Raw genomic sequence first — 25,522 nt, forward strand, 5'->3', positions numbered from 1 at the left:
CTTGCAATTCTATGAAGTTTTTTATAACCAGGCTATTTGAGGTGCAGGCGGAGTTCTTAATCAGGATTTTTAGTGATAGCTGTTCAAATCGTAAGTCCAGTGGCATGATCCCAGCCATTACCTCGAGGGACATAGTGTGTGTAGAAAGCATGCATCCCAGCGAGATACGCAAGCATCGATATTGAATTCGCCTGAGCCGCTGAACATGTGTACTAGCTGCCCAGTGAAAACATATGCAGCCATACTCGAGGGAAGATAGGATTGTTGATTTGTAAAGCTGCAGTAAATCTCTGGGATGCGCTCCCCACCACGTACCCGTAATCGTTCTGAGGAAGTTTATCCTTTTGCTACACTTTGTTACTAAGTATTGTATGTGTCTTCTCCAAAGGCATTTGCGATCGAACCAAACTCCAAGATATTTAAATGTGTTAACATTTTCTATTCTCTTGTCCTATAATGATATCCTAGGAGCAGGGTGATGTTTTCTTGAAAAGACTACAAGTTTTGTTTTTTCAGTGGAAAACTCAATCCCCAAGTTTGTTGACCAGGTTGTTAAGTTATTTATGGTTTTTTGCAATGAAGCTTCCATTTTGGCACTGTCGGGGCTAGCAAAAGACACTACAGCATCATCTGCCAACTGTCGAAGAGTACAACCGTGTACAAGGCACGAGTCGATATCTCTCACGTAAAAGTTATAAAGCAAAGGACTAAGACAAGAGCCTTGAGGTAGCCCGTAGTGATTTGTCCTGTTAAAATTTAGAAAATTGTTGTTGAAGTGCATTATTTTTTTAGACAGTAATGTGTACAATATATTATTGAGTTTGGGAGGAATACCGGCTTTTTCTTATGCTTGACACAATATTTCTATACATACGGAGTCAAAAGCTCCTTTAACATCAAGGAATATGGATGTCATATCATGTTTACGACCGAAGGCTAACTGAATGTCTGTTGTAAGTAATGTAAGACAGTCATTGCAGCCCTTCCCTTTACGGAAGCCATATTGTGTTTTGGATAGCAACTGGTTGTTTTCCAGCCAGCTGTCTAACCTAGGCAATATCATTCTTTCGAACATTTTAAGCAGGATAACATAGCGATGGGCCGGTAAGTTTGTGGGTCTGTTGACGTGCCGTTTTGTTTTGGAATGGCTATTACTTTTATTTCTCGCCAGCAACGGGGAACAATATTATTTTCTAAAAAATTGTTAAATAGTTCGAGTAACTGTTCTTTGGCAAAGTCTGGTAAATTTTTAAGCAGTTTTCCCTTTATGTGATCCAACCCAGGTAAGGTGTTGTGTATTTTGTTCAATGCTAATTTAAATTCATTCATTGAGAATAAAGTATCAAGTTCAGGATGTGAGCCAGGAGAGGTTTGAGAAAACTCTGAGGGTGGAGCAAAATCTGGACAAATTTTTTGGGCGAATGGGCCTAGCCAAGACCCGTCAAACTTTTCACTCTCGTTGGTTATTGTGCTGTTTCTCATTCGTTTGGCTGTGGTCCATAATTCATGCATGGATGTCGATGAGGTGAGACTGTTAATAAATCTCCTCCAATACCCTCTTTTCTTAGTTTTCAGTAGGTTTTTGCAAGCTTTTTCTAAAGTTTGGTATCTTTCGTACAGTGACGTGGAACCTACCCGACTATATTCTTTAAAAGCTAAGGATTTTTTCTTGTGCATCTCGCTGCACTCGGTATCCCACCATATCGTAGGAGGTTTGCTTTTTTATGTTTGCTAGTGTTAGGTTTTGTTTGGGATTCTAAAGCGCACTGGAGGATGGAAGCTGCAATTTTTTCATATTTTTCCATTGGGTTATTTGTATCGTGTGAGGCAAATGATTTTTTAATAAGCTCCCCATATTTGTGCCAGTCTATGTTGCGTGTAAGGTCGTGTTTCAAATCTAAATTATTTTCCGTACTATTACCTCTAAACATTTTTGTCAAAGTTGGTAGGTGATCGGAGCCTTGAGGGTCTTGAATGACCTCCCATGTGCAATCTAAAGCGAGTGTTGCGGAAACTATGGAAAGATCTAAGCCGCTTGGCCTTGCCGGGGGTTTGGGGATTCGAGTTGCTTCACCAGTATTCAAAATAGATAGTTGAAAATCATCACAGAAGTTACGGATTATTACGGTGCATACAGTTGCGGGCGTTGTTGCGCAATCCGCCCCACTCTAGACCGTGTGCGTTATATCAGAACATGTCTTCCCATGATGCAGTGCCTTTCCGCAGCTTCGGCATTTTCTGATTTGGCCTCGATACGTAACGTACGTATTTTCTCCGTGTATAGTTATGTGCGATGGTATAGGTTTCTCTAAAACCATCGTCACATATCTGTTGCCATCGGGAAGGCCTTTGCACGGGTATATGTGACTCCAGGTTCCTTCACGAATCTCACGCACTTCCCCGTACTTACCGAGAAACTGGGAAATGGCCTTATCAGGCACATCTGCGGACAGGTCGTGAATTCTCACGATAATTGGTCTGGTCGTCCATACTGAAAGGGATTACAAAATCCTTTCCATTGCACTGTACGCTGTGCTTACCATCGTTTTCTTCCACTATACGCAATGCCGAAGCTTCATCCTCCATCTGTATAAAGACAGCGGCTAAAGCTCCTTTGCACTGCACTCGCACAATTTTCTCCGTGGCCGTGCCTAAACGAGATCAAATGAAGTTTATGGCTTCACTTGATTTTGGTCTAGACGGGACCTGTGAGAAATCTACTCGGAACGTTTTCCGAGATACCGACATCACTTCTTGAAAAAAAAACACTTGGAGCGCTATCAACACGTCTTATCGCTTTGACAGCCACGTACGGAATGATTATTATTATTATTATATTATTATTATTATTATTATTATTATTATTATTATTATTATTATTATTATTATTATTATTATTATAATTATTATTATATTATTATTATTATTATTATTATTATTATTATTATTATTATTATTATTAATATTATTGAAATTCGCATTATTTTTATTATTATTATTATATTATTATTATAATAATATTATTATTATTGTTATTATTATTATTATTATTATTATTATTATTATTATTATTATTATTATTATTATTATTATTATTATTATTATTAGTATGATAATTATTTTATTATTATTATTATTATTATTATTATAAATATTATTATTATTATTATTATTATTATTATTATTATTATTACTATTATTATTATTATTATTTATATTGTTGTTATTTTCATAGTTATAGTTATTTTTCTGATTATAATAGTTATTATTATTATTATTATTATTTTTAATAGTATTATCATTATTATTATTATAATTATTATTTTTGGTATTATTTATTCCGAAAGTTATCCAGCGTTCGCTTAAATAACATACTTAATTCTATAATTTATGCTATAGAACAGTGCTGCATCAACAAAAATGCATCAAAAGACATAAGTAATTTAACTGTCAATTAACCAAATAAATAAATAACATAACATAAACTGTAGATACGTCATGCTAAACTATGTTAAAAGCTCCGTAAATTGTTTAAGTTTAAGTTCAAGTCGTTATTGTTTTCTTGCGAGTTATAGGCACTTATAATTTTTACTGAAGGATTGTTAGATCCAAAATTGGTCGATCTGAATTGAATTATGAATTATAATTGAAATCTGAATTATGTTGAATAATGTCCTGGTTCTTAACATTCTACTGGGGGCCTGAAAGTTCAACTTACTCAGAATTGACAGGGCGTCCAAAGATCCACTAACAAGTTTGTGTATAAATAAGCATCGTGCTGTCTTTCTTCTATATTGCAGAGGTTCTAGTCCAAATAACAGACACCTTGTACGGTAAGAGGAACAAACAGAATTACGAGACCACGGGAGACGATAAAAAAATGAACGAGGAAGCTTACGTTGAATCGATTCTAGCCTATCTTTTAAATATTCTTGTAAAGTCTTTGAAGTCTTTCGTAACACGCAAAACGAATCCTAACAAACGGAAAGCTTTTGTAAGTAATGCTTCATAGTGGCTCTGTAACGTTAGTCTGCTATCTAAATGAACGCCTAAATCGCGGATCACATTTTTACGTGGCACTGATCTATCATCAATTTTATAATCACAAATAATGGGAGATTTTTTCCTAGTGTAGGATATAACAGAGCATTTTGAAATATTGCGACGCATATAATTGGAATTACATCATGAGTTGAATCGAGTTAAACAGTTTTGAAGAGCTAAACAATCGGTTTGATCTGATACCGGTAGGAACTTTTTTATATCATCTGCATACAATATCATCTTATCATATCATCTGCATACAAACAATTTTTCTCAATCTGGTATAACGTAAATAACATCATTTATGAAAATATTAAAAAGTATAGGGCCTAGAATACTGCGTTGTGGAACCCCGGTTGGTGAATGATGCAGATAGAGAGGAGGAAATATTCACTGTTATATGCCTATCACTTGAATCAACAGTCAGCAAACTTTTGAGGCAAAGGGCCAATTTTAGTAATTGATCGAGTGCCGCAGGCCAGGTGAATGCGGTTTTTATTATTGCGCTTAAATAATTATATTTTAATCTTTTAGAGAAAAAAGAGCCGGTCTTATGGTACAGTCGTCAACTTGTACGACTTAACAACATGTCCGTCATGGGTTTAAGCCCCAAATAGACCGTGCCGCCATACGTAGGACTGACTATCCTGCTATGGGGGGAAATCAATAAGTCACTGAAAGCCAACCCCACAAGTGGGTTGGCAGGCCTTGACCGGCATCGGTTGTTGAGCCAAAAAAGAAGAAGAAGAATCTTTTAGAAACATTTTAGGTATTATTGTTGTTTTTCTGTAATTATTTCATCCAAGTATGGTTCAAAATGAATGATACCTACTTTAAAAACTAATTCTAATCCATAATCACTTGAAAATCGGCAATAGAGGGCTAAAAGTGTGATCAGTCAAAAAATAACAAAATAGGATCAATATCGCTTCTTAAAGACCCCATCCTCCCACGCCGCAAAAAAAATCGAATATATTCCGGGAATGATACAAAAGTCTGAAAGGCTGAAAAATTATCCAAGCAAACATAGATTCAGTAATTATTAAAATGCTTTATGGACAAGTCAGATGTCATGCCATGTCAGATCAATTGATAAATTATGTTGCCCATGAGACAACAGAAAACTCTAAACATGATGACCAAGAAAGTAAACCAACCAACTTATAAGCGTGCGTGATCAACGAAAGACACCCCGTAGCGTCTTAAATGGACTGCGTACAGAAGTCTGACGTCGCATAAGAAAATTTCTGCGTATTGATCATCAACATCTTGGCACTATTAGGCAACAATCAAAGCATCGCAAGAGAGCCCAGGTTCATTTTTGAGGTTCCAAAAAAGCTAAAAATGAAAACAGAGGAAAAAGTGGCTACATTACTGTGTTATCTGGGCCGGGAGATCGATGCAACCCGCCAAACAGTGAAATAGTAAGGGAAAATTAACACACATATTAGGAAGCAGAAATCGCGTCCACTGGCTTCGCAGCGGCAAACAATGACGCCAAAACTCAATGCGTTCGTTTTTTTTTTCACTCAAAGTTCAACAGCCAGCCGAAAAAAAGGTATTTTTTTCTTGTAAACGTTACGGGGATATTGATCACGAGTTCGAACATACCGAAAGATCTGTCATTCCGTTGTACTTTAATTAAAGTTGATAGAGTACGATGGTATAAAATGTTATTCCAAAAGATATTCAGTAATATGTATACGAATAGTTTCTTCAGATCTTTCAAAATCAGTCTAAACCTTTCGCGGGCCGGATTGAATGTTGCGGCGGGCCAAATGCATTTGGCCCGCGGGCCGGACTTTGCCGAACGCAACAGGAGCCAATGAATTTAACAGGAGAGCCAATTAAATAACAGGAGAGCCAATGAACTAGCGCCCGTTCACTCCGTAGCTTGATATTTTTGAAATTAGCATTGAGTGATTTACGGAGTCAAAGGCAACACTGACCCAATGGGACAAAAGTAGAAACCTGGAGCAAAATAATCGTTTTTCTCCCTCTATCCTCTATACTGCGCTTGCTTGCACTCATGCGAGAGCGCTCGAGTATATTCTCTCAGAACTGAGTATTCGCAGTTCAACCCGTGCAGTCAGAATGAATGTGTTAATGTAGCGAAATTTGTCTCTGTATCTCATTCCCCTAACCCCACACACCCACATTCACTCTCCGCGCACTCTTACAATTTTGGCGCGCACGTTACGTACAACACAATACAAAAGGTCGTTTTAACCGCGCGCTCTGATCAAAGTCGCGATAGTCTAATCGGAACGCCGACATTCCAAGTCACAGATTTGATGTGAAGGAAAAGTTTTTCTTGCTGACCAAATCAATAACACACATGCGACGACACACATCATCATCACATCGATCGCCGTCGATGGAAGTATTGATCTAAAAATAGATATGTGGGGTGAGTGAGCGGGGGCGCAGAACAAGAACGTAAGCGTGAGTGAGTCGTCGCGTGTGAGTGTGTAGTACACTCTTCAAGAACTCATTTTTTGCTCTTTCCTGGAACCCACATGTTCTACATTTTTCTGACTCTAAGCAACCAAAGTAGAACGGGAAGTAGAAGGCGAAGGATGCGGCCTTGTAAATCAAACCCGCTCCGGTAACAGCGATCTTCTCAACCGTTCGACTTATGTACGTCTGGAAAACAAAAAGATTTGAGAATACCTTTACACTTCTATTATCCTTCACCTACCAAGCGCATAGTAAACAATAGCCGGCATCGCGAATAAATGAACTCTTTTCAACAGTCGTTTAAAGTTCATTTTGGTTTAACCGAGTTCATTTGTTGTTCATTCCTGTTAAAATAAACGACCGTCAAAACAGTTAACGACTGCTCGATATCGCATATAGGCAAACACGGGGGAAAAATTCGAGCAGTCTAATTAAACGACTGTTAATTTGTATCGCATACGCTCTTGACAGTCGTTTGTTTAACGGCGACATAGGACCTGTCGTTAAAATTAACAAATGAACTCAATGCGTTCGCGATGCCAAATTCTAGCAATTTTTAACGACTCTGGTTAATTTTTAACGACTGTTAAATTTAAACCAATTCTTTCGCGATGCCAGCTAATACGACTATAGAAAAGGATATCAGGACAACACACCAAAATGAAATTGAAAAGGAATCACTCATTAAGACACTAATCCCTTTCGAACAAGTTTTCCACGACCCACTAAGGAAACTCACATGTACTACCAAAGTAGAGTGCAATATATGCACCACAAATGATATACCTATTTACCAAAAATCCTTCCCTTATCCAATTTCATGTAAGGAAGAGGTAGAGAACCAAATTCAGAAACTATTGGACGACGGTATTATTCGACCTCGCGATCCCCATAGAACTCACCCGTGTGGATCGTACCGAAAAATAGACGCTTCAGGACAGAAAAAACTCAGACTTGTTATTGACTACCGTAAATTAAATTTAAAAAAACTATTTCAGATAGGTACCCCATGCCAGCGATTTCAAGTATTCTTGATCAGCTAGGGGGAAACAAATATGTTTCAACCCTTGATTTAGCATCAGGGTTTCATCAAATCAAAATGCATTCAAAAGATATAGCAAAAACAGCGTTTTCCATTAACTTTGGAAAATACGAGTTCGATCGGATGCCTTTTGGACTTAAAAATGCTCCGTCAATTTTTCAGAGAGCAATGAACGATGTCCTACGCGAACACATTGGCAAACGTTGTTACGTTTATGTTGACGATGTGGTTATATTCCAAAAAAACCTAGACGAACACAACGAAAATTTGCGAATCGTTTGGCACACATTGCAAAAAGCAAACCTAAAAGTACAAAAAGACAAATCAGAAATCTTACACACCTCGATCGAATTTTTAGGTTACATTAGTGCACAATATGGCTTAAAATCCAATAACAAATGGATAGAATCAATAAAAAAATGGTCTGAGCCAAAGTCTCTGAAGGAACTTAGAGGATTTTTAGGGCTTCTAGGTTATTATAGATGCTTTGTCAGAGATTTCGCCAAATTAACGAAACTTACAAAACTTTTAAGGGGGGAGAGAAGCTCCACCCAAAACATACCAATAACTTTAAACGAACAAGAAAAAGAAACATTCGAGAAAATGAAGTTAATGTTAACATCGAGTGACGTACTCGTTTATCAAGACTTAAAGAAAAAATTTATTATAACGACCGATGCATCCAATCATGCCATTGGTGCAGTTTTAAGTCAAGGAGATATCGGGAAAGACCGACCCATATACTTTGCCTCCCGTACCTTGAATAAGACAGAAAAGAACTTTTCTGCCACAGAAAAATAAATGCTTGCCATTTTTTGGGCACTTAAAATTTTCAGAAATTACATATACGGACAAAGATTCATTTTAATAACAGACCATCAACCGTTAACATTCATACTGTCGGCAAAGAACGTGAACGCAAAACTCAAAAGATGGAAATCGGACCTAGAAAAACACGATTACAAAATGAGATGATAAACCACGAAAGATAAATGTAGTAGCTAATGCGTTGAGTAGGATACAGGTAAATTAATTAACTCCTACCCAACATTCTGGTGAAAACGATGATTATTTTTACATCATTTCAACAGAAGCACCCTTGAATGCATTTAAATTGCAAATAATTTTGGAAAAAAAACGACAACAAATACAGAAACCATAGTCACCAAATCATTTCCGAACAACACACGAATTGTTATAAAAAGAACACGTTTCCAGGAACAAATATTAACGTCTCTGATGAAAGAGTTTTTCGAACCAAGCAAAGTAATCGGACTTATGACATCCGAAGAAATCATGGGACAAGATGTGTATAGGAAATATTTCAGCCAATCGAAACTTTTAAGAATTCGATTTAAGCAAACTATTTTGACCGATGTAACGGACGAATTAGAACAAGAAAAAATCATCAAAGATACTCACAATATCCGTGGCATCGACGAAAACAAGCAACAAATACTAAAAAGACAATATTTTTCCAAAATGACACAATTGATCCGAAAATTCTTATCCTCTTGCGACATATTTAATGTATCAAAATACGATAGACATCCCCTCAAGATAGAAATACAAGAAACCCCCATCCCAAACTTCCCATCCGAGATCATACACCTCAATATCTATCAAATTGAAGGACAATTATTCATTTCAAGCATCGACAAATTTTCAAAGTACGCTAGAATGATACCTGTAAATTCAAAACATACAGTCCATTTACGAAATGCTTTTTATAACACTATCACTTCACACATAATACCATCATCAGTTGTGATGGACAATGAGAAAGCCTTCTTATCCGCTGAAATTAGAGGAATGATGCTAGACCTTAAAATTAAAATCATTACCACTCCCAGTAGTCATTCCGAATCAAATGGACAAATAGAAAGATTACACTCGACAATATTAGAACTATACAGAATTCAGAAGAAATGAACTCACAACCTAAATTGCTAGTCAATAGTCTGCATTCTGTAGAAAAATATAACAATAGCATTCACTCTTCTATCGTGAAAACACCGAAAGAAACCTTATTTGGGATCACCAATAATTGCACATCTCCTGCGCAACTCGAAGAAACCAGAACCAAGAGACACGAAGAAGTCTTGGTTAACTTACAAGAAACGCAATTAAAATTGTTACAAAAACATAACAGAACAATAATTGAACCACCGCATTTAGAAACAGGTCAAAACGTATATGTGACAGATAAGGTCATACGAGCAAAACGTAAAGATAAGTTTAAAAAACAGTTTGTTCAGAGAAACAAAAACACAACTTTTAAGAATGAATAAAACAATAAAATCCATAAATCAAATGTTAAAAATATAAATCTAAAGGAAACAAGGAACTAACCCTTAAACAAAAATTTGAAAACATCGTAGCAGATAAAACAACTAATCGAAATCCAACCGTTACAGCATCTCTTTTATAATGGCTGCAATCGACATAATTGACCTGGCGAACAAACCAGTAGCAATAATAAATACAAGAACAACGAAACTCGTAGAAGGACACAAGAAGATAGTACACACAATAAATGTAACATTTATGGAAAATGCCCTACAGGAAATAGAATGACAACATTTTACAATCAGGATCAATTACAGAAATATTATCACGGAAGTTACAAGAAATAAAATATAACCTATATGAAATAAAACCCAGGAAAACCTCGCTTGCAAAAAGATGGGATTCATTAGGTAGAGCTTGGAAATGGATAGCCGGATCTCCAGATGCAGACGAGCTATTACAACCTCGTTAGATGAACTCGTTTATAACAGCAATACACAAATAACGAAAAATTCTATTATTAGTGAAAGACTTCGTAACATTTCAAGTAATGTAAAAGAAACTACTACACTAAAACAATTGTACGCGTTAGACACGATTAACAATGTAATGAACAAATTCAGATGCCAGTCGTATTATCTATGCTACTACGGCGAACGGATCTGTGAGCCACGCGAAGGATGCGGCCTTGTAAATCAAACCCGCTCCGGTAACAGCGATCTTCTCAACCGTTCGACACCAATGATTAACCTTCCAGCTAGTTGCTCTATTAAGCAATTTGAGGAGCCTATGCCGCAGAAGGGGGTGAAGAGGGATGAGAGATTTCTTTCGTGATCCGAATATGCAAAATTATAAAAGACGAGGTTTCTTAGAGTTGCAAAATCCGAATGGTTCTGTATTCAATGTTCGGTCTATTTTATACCCCCAGAAGGCCATACAATTTTAGGGTGTTAGGCTATCCTTTCCGAGGATAAATAGTACATAAGTTTACGTACGCGTGAGTGCCGTGTGTTCGTGTTTGTGACGCATATTTATTCCGCTTTTACATGCAGCGTACCCGTTTTCTAGATTAAGGTGTTCGCACACCACGCGAATTTAAAGTTTGATGCATGCGTAACGGATTTAATAATCGCGACCGTAACAATCTAAGATAAACATTGTAAACCTACTAACACCAGCCGAGATCGACCTAATACACCTGAATCTTCAAGATCAGAACATCGAGACCGACATGATTGAATAAATACTGCAGTTTACGTCAACACGTTTAGCCGCAAAAGACGATCTGATCGTGTACATCATAGAAATACCGAATCTCACAATTTCGTACGACACCCTACGTGTAAAGCCAGTGGTTAAAAAGAACGAAAAAGTCAGAATATCAGCAACACATTACTTGAGATATCAAGCGAACGTACTCACGCTAACAGGAAGGTGCCAGAAGCTAAGCAAGATATCTTTATGCCAAACAGATGAAGTAGAAGACATCTCAATGCGCAAATGTGACACAAACCTAATATTAGGCCACCCAAGTGAATGCACATTCGAAGATACGACAGAACGAAATACCGTCGTAGAGATGAGCCCAACGATAGTCCTAGTAAACGATGTCGATGATACCCTAAACACGACCTGCGAAGACATCGAGAGACACCTGAAGAGAACATTCCTGATCCACTTCCAAAATTGTTCCATACGTGTGATGAACTTAAGCTTTGCCAACAACGAGATAGCCAGAATCGAACAACCTGTGTTCACGCTATCCACAGACCTCGGAGTCAGCAGAACCGACGCCAACCTACACGGTTCAAACGCCTTAGAAAACATCAACCTGCGAAAACTGCAACACGTTTTCACACACCAAGCTACCTGGCCAGCTTGGACGCTGACGTTAACTTTATTGGGCATCATGGCATTAAGGATTGGTAAGAAAAAAAATGCACCACTACCATTCAGATATCTCCAACAGCAACCGAATTAAACGACCTGGCAACAATTCGATACTTCAAACCACCGACTCTGGCCAACACTCATCGACGTTAACCAGGAGGTTCCACGCTCAGAAAGGGGAGCAGTTACCACGATCGCAGCAAACGTTCTCACGTTTTGATCACACGCGCATCCGTCTTGCGTCGTCAGCGACAGTGACTCCGCGCGTGTGCTGAGCAAGCAGAATGGACCGATGTGAAGCAGACAAAGTAATTAACAAATAAAATTAGTTCTCGACTAGCAGCCAACCCGAGCAGTTGACTTTTTTAAAAACACCCACTCGATTGGAAAAGTGTAACTTGAATGCTGGCTGCCAATCGGTCTTTCTACAGCCTGAAAAATCAGTTCACCTCAAAGAACCTGTCGCGACGGACGAAGCTGGGACTATATAGTATCTATATAGTACCGGTACCCACATACACCTCTGAGACATGGACACTGTCCAAATCTGACGAAACCCTCTTAGCCGCGTTCGAGAGGAAGATGCTCAGAAGGATACTTGGCCCCGTATGTGCGGAAGGACAATGGAGGATCCGTTATTTTGACGAGCTATACGAGATGTATGGTGACCTCACTGTCATGCAGCGTATCAAGCTCGCCAGGCTCCAGTGGGCTGGCCATGTTGTATGCATTGTATACCCAGCCCGTAAAGTCTTTTTAGGCCGTCCACAAAGACAGAAGGGGCGTGGTAGGCCCAAATTGAGGTGGCAAGATGGCGTGAAGGCGTCCGCCATTAAGGCCAGAATAACGAACTGGCAGACGAAGGCGAGAGACTGTGAGCGGTTTCGGACACTCCTGAGGCAGGCCAAGACTGCAAAGCAGTTGTAGCGCCGAATAAGTAAGTAAAATACACTAGTCCTCATGTATTTCATCTATCCCATAACCAAAAATGCTTCCACCAGCCGCCAGCCAGGCGCGTTCAAGCCAAAACCAAAACAAGCCGTGCCGCATCTGATGTGTGTTTTCGAAGATGACAGTTATATTATCGAAGCAAAACGAAGCAAAAGAGAGGGTGAGAATTACGATTGCTTAATGAGCAGGTAAAAAAAAAAATTAAAAAAAAACATATAGTTTAAAAGCTTTGCACGTTTGGCATTAGAAAGAGTTATTTCAATAAAAGTTTGCACCTACCTTGAATATGAAAATGTGTTTCATACTGCGTTTAACTCCTGCGTGCGTAATTCTGTTCGTTGTTCATTGTGATTCTTTTTCAAACGCTTGTTGGCTGATGGTTGATTGAACATTTACATATCATCGCATTCCTTTCAATGGTCTACACTGTTATCAACTTGCACTGCTTCACTTTTTTATTTGGTTTTGGGAGCTTCTCACAGCCTCATTTGTTCGATTCGAACGTTGCGTATTTTACAAGGAAATAGCAATGTAGCTGCAATTTGTTTCTTTTCGGAAAAGTGTTGAAGAGAGCATTGCATATGTTGAACCGAAAAAAATGAACCGTTTGGATATGCTTCTAGCGAGTTTTTGTAAGTTTTCAGTCGCATATGTTGACTATTTTCCGTAACATAACACATGTGTTGTTTAACACACAATATTGTTTTTTTTCACTTCGCTTCAAACGATCAAAAATCAGACACTTGAATCGGATCGTGAAAAATAAACACAGAATATAATTATATCTACTTTCACGGGTTCGATCACTCATACATGGCTACATTCATTAAATGGAGACGTTTACATAAACAGTGCAGGTATGCAACAATTAGCAATGCCTAAAAGAACGCTGCCTACAGCAACTACTAAATGAATGCGGAATGGAACCGAAAATAAACTGTTTTTCGTCGCTGCAGAATTACCGAAAGCAGCCATACCACTCATTGATGGTTGTGGTGATGTTTGATCGTTTTGTTCGATGTCAACTGTAAATAGAACATGAAAAAAAATTGGGTAAATTTCATTAGTATATGTATTTTTCTACAAAAATAATGTTGCCAACTGAGAAGGATGAGGAAAAGATCTAATCAAAAACTCGAACCATATTACTGTCTTAATGCCAAGAGAGAGTTATTCGTTATCTGCTATACAGGGTTTCTCAAGCCAGCTCAACATCGTAACACTATTTTTCGAACACGTTAAACGATTGTCAACATCGGTCATACAATTCGAATCCGTAAACTCTTTTCGATTTGGTAACACTAGGTTTAGAATGCGTAAAGTCCTGACTCGAATCTGGAAAATGTATCCTGGATGACATGTCACTGACTGTATGTTTATTCGCATGTTTTGAAACTGTGTTTCGATCGATCCGAACAGGAGTAGTGATGGGCTTGCAAATTTTGCCACTGTCGGAAAGATCAGATTGCGGTGTAATTGGAGGAAGGGTCTATATCCGGACTCTTTCGGACTCATCCACTCCAAATGCTTTTGGGATGAGCTCGATCGAATCTCTATGAGGTCGGGCGAATCCGAAAAATTCCAGTAATAAAACAATAAATCAACTACTTTTACAGCCTGTTTCCGAGCTACGCGAACCGTAGTTTTCAAAATTTGACAGATAAAATGTCAAACCTGTACAATTTGTTGTAAGAAATGTCCAATGCACTTTTCCCAGAAAACTTAATCCACTAAAAAGCCAGAAATAAAAGAGTTTTCTGAACGAAACGTAAATAATAAATGATAACGTGAATGAATGTAATCGGAACTAATGAGTAATCAAAGGTTTTTTACCTGAAAATCGTGAAACTCTACTGACGCAGATATTCGAATTATGCAGAATCCTCGGAAACACAAACACTGCATATGGGGCCCTTCACGATTCTAGTCAGTTTTTTGTTTGGAGTTTGACAGTTGGAGGCTGAAACCATGTTAACACTCCATACAAAACCACACACAAAACTAGCTTGCAATTTTCAGTCTAGATTATTCTAGCCTCAAAGCTAGAATTAGATTCGAGTACCTGCTCGAAAACATGGTGTTGTTTACATTTACCTCAAGGTGCAAAAAGAGATCACGTGGTGGAATCTAGAATCAAAGTGTATGTAGTCCAGGTGGTCTCATAGTATGTTTTTATAACCAAATTTAAATACTACTTTTTGACAGGATGGGTGAAAACTTTTGTTCAAACAAGCATTCTTGAGGTTTGACGAATACTCAAAACACTCTTAAAATTTCCATTCAGAAGCAGAAGCGATAAAAATCAGCCTTCTAAATTCATACACCTTGGGATAAGCCCACCTGTATATTATACTCACATAGATAGCTGCTCGAAAACTGCTACACAAAGCAAACAGCTGACAGGCTGAAATTTCAGCCTACGAACTTACAACGGAAAGGGCCCCTTTAGTTTGGAAACATACCGTACTAGAAAGTATACTATTACTTGAAACTAGTACTTTAAATCTAACCCGTTTGTAACGTCCCAAAATCACTCAGACTTGTCTCTTCTAGGCCGGATACCAAATTACCAAGGTTAATATGATTTTTGGGGATCCACAACTCCACTTCCAACTATTGATTAATAATCACGACAGTTAAATGATCAACTCGTTTGAAACAGTTGCATTTGTAAAGTTTTTACCATTCTGATTATTTATTGTTTAAGAAAATAAATAAATTAATAAATAAATAACTTAATAAGTGAATAAAGAAAAACGCAACTAAAAATATTAATCAATCAATCAATAAAGAAATTTACAAAAAATATTAATAAATAAGTAAATAAGTAACTTTTTATTCAGGAGGAACGGTCCAAAAAGGCCGTATTGCTTAATAAATAAGTAACTTAATAAATAAATAAAATAAATAAACAAATTAATTAATTGATAAACGCCATTTTTCCCAGGTACCAGGTACCTGTCCTTTAAGTTGTGCTGTTTAGAAATGACAGTTTAATACAAAGGTCACGTTATGGGGAGGATATTGAAAAAAAACGGTTATCAGAGCACATTGTCAGAAAGAAAAAAAATACTATACAGTCTGTTCCCAAGGAATTCGCATTACTTGAATATCCGCAAAATTCGAATTTCGCGATTTTCGACCAAAATACTATTGGTTACGAGGTATTTTTGATTAATATTAGTATTTTTATATACTTTAAAATGTATTTGATACGATTCCTACAGAATATCTGATATTTTTCGTTTGTAAGTCGATTGAATTTTTTTAGCAAAAATGAAATTTATTTGACATTTCTTGAAGCGAATTGTACTGATTTGACTTTTCATCTGCCAAATTTGGAAAACCACGTATCTCCAAACTTTACGGAACGGACTTTAATTCATCACAAGTTTCAAACATTCTCATTGAAAAACCATAAAGTAAGTGAAAACTGGGTTATTTTTATAAAAAAAAGATAATTTTCCAAAAATAATCAGGAATATATGATTGAATAAATCATTTGACTCTTTATCGGTGTTATTCGAATATCCGGGTAAGGTTGAGTTCTGATGACGCCGAATAAACGGCGCTCCACTGTAAATCAATAAATAAATCAATCTTCTTCTTCTTTTGGCTCAACATTTGAGCCCATGACTGGCATGTTGTTAAGTCGTACGAGTTGACGATTGTACTACGAGACCGGCTAAAAATAAATAAATCAATAAATTAATTTAAAAAAATCAAAACTTGCAGTTATACCGGTTCAATGAGTTCGACAGGTTCATATGAGATCAATAGCTACAATCATACGAGCTTGTAAAGTTTGCTTAATTTACAATCTTCTGTCTCATATCCAAAGAGCAAGATGGTTGTTGTTTTTGTAAACAGCACTTTGATACTCGATTGAAAGTGCCTAGCGGTTTGCGATGCTGTTTCAAATATACCAAGTAGAAAGAAGTTATATATATTAGTTAGTTACATACATTTTAATTAGTCGGGAATAACAAGGTATACCAGGCTAGTTATATAACAAACCCTTTTTTCGTGGTGCTCCGGCCTTTTAGACATTTTTATCTGATTTGATTTTTTATACTGTTTTTACGCTCTTTCTGCACGTCTATTCTCGATTTATCCAAACACAAGACTGATCTTTATTTTTCCTCTATGATGTTGCGTACGTTTCCTTCCACGTCGTTTGGTTCTGAATTCGCCATGTTTTTTCTATCTCTCTCTGCTTCGCTATGCTCATCTTTTTCTGAGTCGCCATCTTCTGAACCTACTGAATATACTGAATCTTTTTAAGACCGAAAATAAACGGACCGGAATTTCGCGTCCGCGGAATTCCGCCTGCTGTCAAACCCATATGCAAAGTGTTAATGGCAACTTTCCCGAACTGTCATATTCATACATTTTTCAGCAAGCGGAATCCCGCGGCCGCGAAATTCCGGTCCGTGTATTTTCGACCTAATACTGAACTTACTGTAACCAAAATCCTGTACCGGAGCGCCCCCTCACTTTAAGATGATTCCGTCGCGGTCGGTTTTATGCGACAGTGAATTACAGTTACAGTGAGTTACAGTGAATGATAAAACAATAATACTACATACAGTTCATTGTTATGATGGAACTAATTTTGATGATACCTTAATATTGTAGTCATTATCGTTAAACGTTAAATAAATTACAAATATATGATTCGTACATCTTCACCATCTAATGCACTGTTTCAAAACGAAAGAAGAAAATTAATTTTGAAATAAGTTACCGATACACACACAACGATTTATTTATTATAGAGTATCGAGCCTCCATGGCCTACATACACAATTAAAACTAATGTCTTATAAACTATGTGTTCCTAAAATTAGACGTAATGCAATCTCGAATGACGCTAGTACATTTCGGTACACTAAAGGACAGGTCTACAAAATTTGAAAATAAATTAAAATTCTTGGACATTAATAACAACGGATCCCTAGCACAGAAAAGACGATAACGAAAGTCAGTTATTAAAAATTGTCGAGTTCTTAAAGGTCTAGTAGGGACATACAAATTTACATGACTTAGCAATAGAGGTGCATCGATTCTTCCAGTTAATAGTTTGAACATAAAAATTCCTTGGGCAACCATTCTTCTCTTTTCCAAAGTTTCAAGCCCTAACAACTGACACCTCGTATGATAAGCTGGTAGCACGTCGTTATGTCTCCACGGAAGCCGCTTAATAGCTACCCGGGTAAATTTTCGCTGGATCCTCTCAAGCCTCTCAATTCTAGTGACTTGCTCCGGAAACCAAGCAACTGAAGCGTACTCAATCAAAGGACGAACAAGGCAACAGTAAAGTGATTTTAAACAGAGAGGGTCATGAAACATTTTGCTACTTCTAATTATGTGTCCAAGAGTCCTGTTAGCCCTAGCAATTACGTCGTCAAATTGTTTGTCTAAACAAAGTTTCGTGTCTAATATAATGCCTAAGTCCCTAACAGTTTCAGATCGAGGCAATAAAGTGTCAGAAAGAATATAATTAAAACATAATGGAGTTCTCGCACGAGTAAACGAAATGACCGAGCACTTACTAACATTGAGTGACAAACAGTTTAAGGAACACCAAAGGTTAAAAACAGAAAGAAAGCCTTGTAATCGGAGACAGTCAATAAAACTACGCACAGGAAAGTACATTTTAAGGTCATCTGCGTACAGTAGCACCGGGCAGTCAGGTATAGCGTAAACAATGTCATTAATAAAGAGATTAAATAATAGAGGCCCTAAAATGCTGCCTTGAGGAACACCAGAGACCCTGCTAAATTCACTAGAGATGCAATCTCCAATCTTAATACGTACTGAACGACGCGACAGGTACGAATTCAGCCACCTAACTATGCTGATATGAAAACCAAGTTTTAAAAGTTTGCTAGTCAAGGTATGGATATTGACGCTATCGAAAGCAGAGTGAAAATCAGTGTAAACAGTATCTACTTGGAACCCTTTGTCTAGCTGCTTGTAAGTAAAATGCAAGAACTGCACTAGGTTTGTGACGGTGGAGCGTCCAGGTAGGAAGCCATGTTGCAAAGGTGTAAATATGTTAATAGCACCATGCATTATATGTTTATGGACTAATAATTCGAACAGCTTACTGGGAGCACATAGCATCGAAATAGCTCGATAATTTGAGATGGAAGTTCTGTCGCCTTTTTTGTAAACGGGAAATATCCATGACTTTTTCCATAGGTCAGGGAAGAAACCAGTGCGAAGTGAATTATTAAAAATGGATGCTAGTGGTGAAGCCAATTCATCGATGCATGATACGATAACTATTCCCGGAATGTTATCGGGTCCAGAGGCTAAGGAGGGTTTCAGCTTTGAAGCCATTGAACGAACATCATCGATAGTAAAAGAAGGCAATGAAATGTCAACGGAGTCTTGTGCCACGAAACGTAACGCTTCCTCTACCTTCTGGTTTTGTTCGGGAAAGCTCGTGCAGCTACGCGCAAACAGCTCAGCAAAACCATTACATATTTCTTGCGTGTCAGTAAACAATCGACCATCAAGTGTCATGCATGATGGGAGGGAAGTACGTTTCATCTTACGGTCCATAAAGTTCCAAAATGATTTTGGACATGCCCGAATGGATATCTGGACACGGCGAATGTAATTAGCATACAATTTTCGGTTATGAAACTTGAAGATTCTTGCAGCCTCCAGGAAATTGCTTCTATCGGCTTCATTGCGTGTACGACTGAATATACGATACGCAGAACGACGCATTCTTTCTAACCTTTTAAGGTATCTAGTGCACCATGGTTGAGAATTTGTAAATATTCGTTTAGGTACGAATTGCTCAATAATGTCTGACACTGCTGACGTAAGGTATTCAGAAGCAGCTTCTACATCCATGTTTCGAAGTCCAGTCCAATCAGTGTCCTTCAACGCTTGCTTTATGCTAACAAAATCAGCTCTGGCAAAATTATAAGCAGATACAGCACCAGGCAAGACTATGCCGGAATTATCGTCTGAACTAGTGTGGGAAAACTGCAGCTTGATTTCCAATGGTGGATGGTGGTTATCAACCGGAACAATCGCGACAAGGGAGACATAGACTGACTGCACAGGCACGCTATCTTCAAGATCATTTGAAACAAACACAAGATCCAATTGCCTTCCTAGGTCATTTACTATGCCACTGATTTGTTTTAAGCAATGATAATTTATCAAATCCAAAAAGCGATTTTGACCAGGCATGGATGACGCGGGTTCATAGTGCCTATCGATAGCACGCCAGGAGATCATTGGTTGGTTGAAGTCACCCAACAGACACATCGTATCGTTGTCGTTCATAGAAACACTCACACTATCAAGAGCCTCGTCGAGAGCAGTCATAGTTGCAGTATTTGTACTAAGGTCAGGAGGGATGTAACTTACACCGACAAATATTTTACTTGAAGGCAACAGGATTTTAACCCAGCAGTGTTCAATACTCGTTATATTGGTGTGCACAGGAAGGCATTTGAGACGTTTGGAAACAGCAATCAGGACACCACCACCTATCTGTCTGGCACTGTTATTAGCATTTCTATCGCTTCTATAGATAGCGTATTTGTCACAGATTACTTGCTGCGAAAGTATGGTATCATCAAGCCATGTTTCTGTGAGAGCAATAATATCATGATCAAGCTCACTAGAAGCAATGTACACATCCTCAAGTTTAGTGCGTAGTCCATGAACGTTTTGGTAATAAATGCTAAGGTCATTATTCGTCATTGTTCGTCCTTGATTATTACGGCAGGCGACCCCTGTAGGATTGACATGATAGTCATGCGATTGTGTGAGTGTAGTGTCCGTTCTATGGCGATGGTTTGTTTTGGTCTCACGATCATCAAGCTGCGTGCGCCCTTCGTCAAGCACTGCCTCAGCAGAAAGAATATCGTTTGTTGCTGGAAGAACATTCGTCAGGTAAGTGCAATTAACATTCACTAAAGTTGTTTCAGCGCCAGTGTTCCTCGATTCATGAGTCGTGTCAGGATTATTTGTGTGACTGTGAGTGTGTGCAATGCGCGTGAAATGAATACCGGAAAATATTAGTGGGTCTACGGTGTTGGTGAAGTGCGTGGAGTGTGTGCCGATAAAATTGTGTGGTCCAGCAGTGGCGGTGACCGAATATTTAGCACCGTAGGCAAAGTTGTAGGGGTGGAGAGACCCATTGGCGGTTGTAGACAAAAATTTGCACCCGGTTGTTGATTTCGGTAGTCAATGAATTCACGTACTGACAGGCCAAGGGGCCAGGTGTCGGGGGAAAGAGCCTTGTCACGTAGTGATAAAGGCACTAACACTTTAAATGACAGGAATGAGAGTGTCGCTGTATTTGTACCCTGGCGAATAAGGCAGTATGCAGTAGCATCATCAATCGATAAAGCTTGTTTGACCATTTGTACAATTTGGTCACTGGTTGTATCGGGAGAGAGCCGGGAAATATACAGCGCGCATTTTTGCACCGTTGAATGAGCGGGAACTATTTTGATAGGAAAAGATGCTATATCCTTTTTTGTGCCAGTTATTACAGGTGGTGCATGAGTTTTGCGTTGAATATCGACAATTCGCTCCGTATTGTTGTTTTGGCTATTTCTTTGATTGCTCGTAGCACCGAATGTAAACAATGCGTGATTGTCCTTAGTGACATCAGAAAACAAACGTTTGGATGGATTTATGCGACGAATTTTTGCGGGAGGGTGACTGCTACGTGGAGTTTTTAGATCAAGTTGGCTCAACCGTGCAAACCCAGATTTGATTTTATAGGGTTATGCGTGTCAACTACTATCTACTTCGGATGTACGGAATGACTTCTACTCACGTCTGGTTCGTTTCGCGGTCGAAATGAAAGAGAGCGTTTATATTTTATTTCCGATGCACGGTAGTGCAGTTATCCGGTTCGGTACGATTACCGAATTAAGCCGATTGCTTGCATGCGGTGTAACGCAAGTGTGGTGTAACGCAGGTGTGGTGTATTAGCGCAACTATAGTGTGGTGCAGCTTGCGTGCGAGGTACGCCACATCACTTCCCCCTTTATTTAAAATTTATCTGGAAGATAAATTTTCCTACCATATCTCGTCTGATGGACGGCAGTTCGAGTCGCAAGTAGGTCGGTCGTTTTGGCGAGCAGATTGTTTTCCTCATCAACGGGGTGGTGCTTTGGATCGGAGACTCATCATTCATCATGAATGCGGCCTTCAAACGATCGATGGAAATTTCACTTTTCCTGCCTCTGATATCTAAAACGAAAGATTTCTTGTTACGTTTTAATATTTTAAATGGACCGTCATAAGGAGGGGTTAAAGCGGGTTTCACGGCGTCGATGCGGACAAAAACATGGGAACAGGACTTTAGTTGTTTTTGTACATATACTTTTTCTTTCGTGTTGTGGTTCGATGTGGGGGACGGCTTCAACGATGACATTATATTTTTTAGATTTGCTATGTAGTCAGGCGTGATGTTAGGTGAATTCGATGGTTCGTCAAAAAATTCACCAGGTAATCGAAGTGTTGTACCATAGATGAGTTCTGCACTTGTTGCACCGATGTCTTCTTTTATGGTGGAGCGCATACCAAGCAACACTATTGGGAGTGCTTCCGTCCAACGAGCGTTTTTGTGGCAAAGGATAGCGGTTTTTAGCTGTCGATGCATCCTTTCGATCTGGCCGTTTGATTGGGGGTGGTAAGGTGTTGTTCGAAGGTGGTCGATTCCGAGCGTTGCGGACAATGAACGAAACATTTCCGATTCAAACTGCCTTCCGAGATCGGTGGTTATTTTGGAGGGAACACCATATCTCGAAATCCATCCTGTAATAAAAGAACGTGCAACAGTTTCGGCCGTGATGTTGGGGATCGGTATTACTTCAGGCCATCGCGTAAATTTGTCGATCATCGTCAAGCAGTACGCGTTTCCTTCTGATGGTGGTAGTGGTCCGATTAAATCTATGTGTACGTGTGTGAAGCGTGCGTTCGGTGTGGCTATAGCGGCTGTAGGTGTCTTGTTATGCCGTATTATTTTGTTTTTTTGGCACTCGATACACGTCTCTACGAACGCTTTGCATTCCTTTCTAACTGATGGCCATACAAAGCGTTGCGATACTAGGTGTGTTGTTCCTCTAATACCAGGATGCGATAAGCTGTGCAGTTTGGAGATGATCAGTTTTCTGTGCTCTTTGGAAACGAAAGGTCGGATGTATTGAGTGGAAATATCGCAGAAAATAGATTTGGTAGAGTTCGGTATAGCCAGTGATTTTAATATCAGTGATGATGTTTTCGGTGGGTTGTTTAAAAAATGCTGTAGTTCGCTATCGGTTTGTTGTGCATCTGCTAATTGGTTATAATCGATGAGCGTGTTTATGCTATCTATACGACTTAACATATCTGCTACTAGGTTGTGTTTGCCGGCCACGTGTCGTATATCGGTGGTGTACTCGCTGATGAAAAGCAGTCTTCTTTGTTGCGTGGGATTGGCCCTTTCAAGTTTTTGATCAAATGCAGTGGTTAACGGTTTGTGATCCGTGTATACGATAAATTCACGTGCTTCCAAAAGGTCTTTAAAATGCTTTATCGATTCGTATATAGCATAAAGTTCGCGATCATAAGTGCTGGCTTTTTTAAGTGCAGGTGACAATTTTTTAGAAAAGAAAGCGAGAGGTTCGATACCCTTGTCAGATAACTGATTAGTGCAGCTCCTATAGCATGACTTGAAGCGTCAACATCTAAGGCGAGCTTTGCATTTGGTGAAGGGTGAGCTAATAAAGCTGCGTTTGCCAGATCGTGTTTGCATTGTTCAAATGCTTGCGTGCTGTTTTCATCCCAGGTAAGTATGGTGGAGTCATTTTTTATGTTGCCATTCATCATACCGTGCAAAATTTGTTGGCGCTCTGCTGCATGCGGTATAAAACGCCGGTAAAAATTAATCGTGCCAAGGAAGCGTTTCATTTGTCTGGCTATGGTTGGTTTTGGAAAGTCAAAAATAGCTTGAACCTTGCTGGGTTTTGGTTTAATACCATCTGCGGTTACAAGATGACCAAGAAATTCTACTTTTGTTTGCGCGATTTGACTTTTTGTTGGATTAATTGTTAGTCCGTTCTGCCTCAAACGTTCGAACAGTATGCGCAAATGTTGGTGGTGCTGTTCTTCGTTCTCGGAGGCGACGCATAAATCGTCAACATACGGAAAAACAAAATCTAAATCGCCAAGGATGGAATGCAAGTGCCGTTGTAACGTTTGTCCTGCGTTTCGAAGGCCAAATGTCATAAAATTAAATTCAAATAACCCGAATGGTGTTGAAATGGCTGTTTTGGGTATGTCTTCAGGAGCCACAGGTATTTGATGATATGCACGTTGCAAGTCGATGCAAGAAAATATTTTTCTGTTATACAAAATATTTGAAAAATCTTGAATGTGGGGGACGGGATACCGGTCAGGAACGGTGATAGCATTCAAGCTCCTATAATCCCCACAGGGTCGCCATTTTCCATCTGGTTTCTTTACGAGGTGTAAAGGGCTTGCCCAACAGCTTTTCGATGGTTTACAAATGCCCTTTTTTATGAGAAAGTCAAATTCAGCTTTTGCTTCACGTAACCTTTCTGGGTCCAAACGGCGTGGACGGCAAAAGACGGGTGGACCGGTGGTAAGATTTGATGTGTTACGTTTGTATTGACTGCCTTACGTGTGTTATCGAGTATCGTGATATCTTGTATTCGTTTAAGAGATGTGAGAAGCTATCGTTTGAACTACATGCAAATACTTGTGCTGGTAGTGTATTAGTTATGTGTGTTTTGTTTTTAATTAGCTTGTTGCGTTTGATACACTGGTGGACATAAAAATAGGAACTTTTTTCTGTGACCGAAAGACATAGTTCTTGTCAGAAATATTTGGTAGCCCTGAAAAGGACTGTTTAAGTGGTTGTTGGGAGGAGGTGTTGCGGTGTTCCACAGAGCGAAAACACATTCTAACGGTCAATGTGATGACCGTTATTCGCTATCACTTCCTGACAGCGTTTGGCCATATCTTCGATGAGCTTACGGCATTCGCTTTCGGGTATGTTTTCCCACATAACCTCGCAGCGTGTCCATAGATCATCGGCTGAACGTGCAGGCTGGTTCTTAAGCTGACGCTTGAGAGTTGACCACAGATTTTCAATTGGGTTTAGGTCAGGACTCAACGCAGGCCACGGTAGAACTTGCACATCCTGGTTTGCCAATAACATTTAACTGTTCGCGATGTGTGCTTAGAGTCGTTATCATGCTGAAAGATGTAATGCTCTTCGTCTCCGAATTTTTGTCGGGCGTATGGCAACATCTTACGACTAAGTATTTTTCTATACCCTTCCGAGTTCAGTGTCCCGTTGATACGGAACAAAGGACCCGGGCCGTGCCAGGAGAAGCAACCCCACACCATTACGTGGCCGCCTCCGTGACTTCGGGTTTTTATCGTATTTTTCGGATGATACGCCTGATTAGGAAGGCGCCAGACGTATTTAATGCCGTCCGAACCATCCAGATTGATTCTGGACTCATCCGAAAAAATGATTTTACTCCACCAAAAGATGGATGCAGCTAAATGTTCTTCGGCAAACCGAATGCGCGCTTCTACGTGGTGCGGCAGCAGCTTACGAACCTTCCGCGGTCTCCGGGCACAGAACCCAGCGGCGTGTAAACGGCGAGACACCGTTTTCGCCGAAACTTGCAAACCAAGCTCCTGCTTGATTTGAGCGCAAGTTTTGAAAGATCCGCCTTGATTATCTCAACAATCTGCGCGTCAACGTCGGCCGTTGTTTTTCGCGGACGACCTGTCGATTTACCCGTAGCCTCGCTACGAATGGCGTTGTCCACAAAC

The 25,522-nt window shown here is 39.1% G+C and overlaps 1 protein-coding gene across 1 annotated transcript in view; it reads right to left on the bottom strand.

The window, feature by feature from the left end:
- Nucleotides 1–12,972: 12,972 nt before the first annotated feature.
- The window catches only part of LOC121597266, a 98,449-nt gene continuing 85,899 nt past the window's right edge, over nucleotides 12,973–25,522 (bottom strand). The window contains exon 7 of the mRNA XM_041922904.1: nucleotides 12,973–13,701. Coding sequence (XP_041778838.1) covers nucleotides 13,517–13,701 — 185 coding nt within the window. The 3' untranslated portion in view covers nucleotides 12,973–13,516. The remainder of the gene's footprint in view (nucleotides 13,702–25,522) is intronic.

This window comes from Anopheles merus, chromosome X (genome assembly GCF_017562075.2).
Source record: "Anopheles merus strain MAF chromosome X, AmerM5.1, whole genome shotgun sequence".
NCBI classification, from domain to species: Eukaryota; Metazoa; Arthropoda; class Insecta; order Diptera; family Culicidae; genus Anopheles; species Anopheles merus.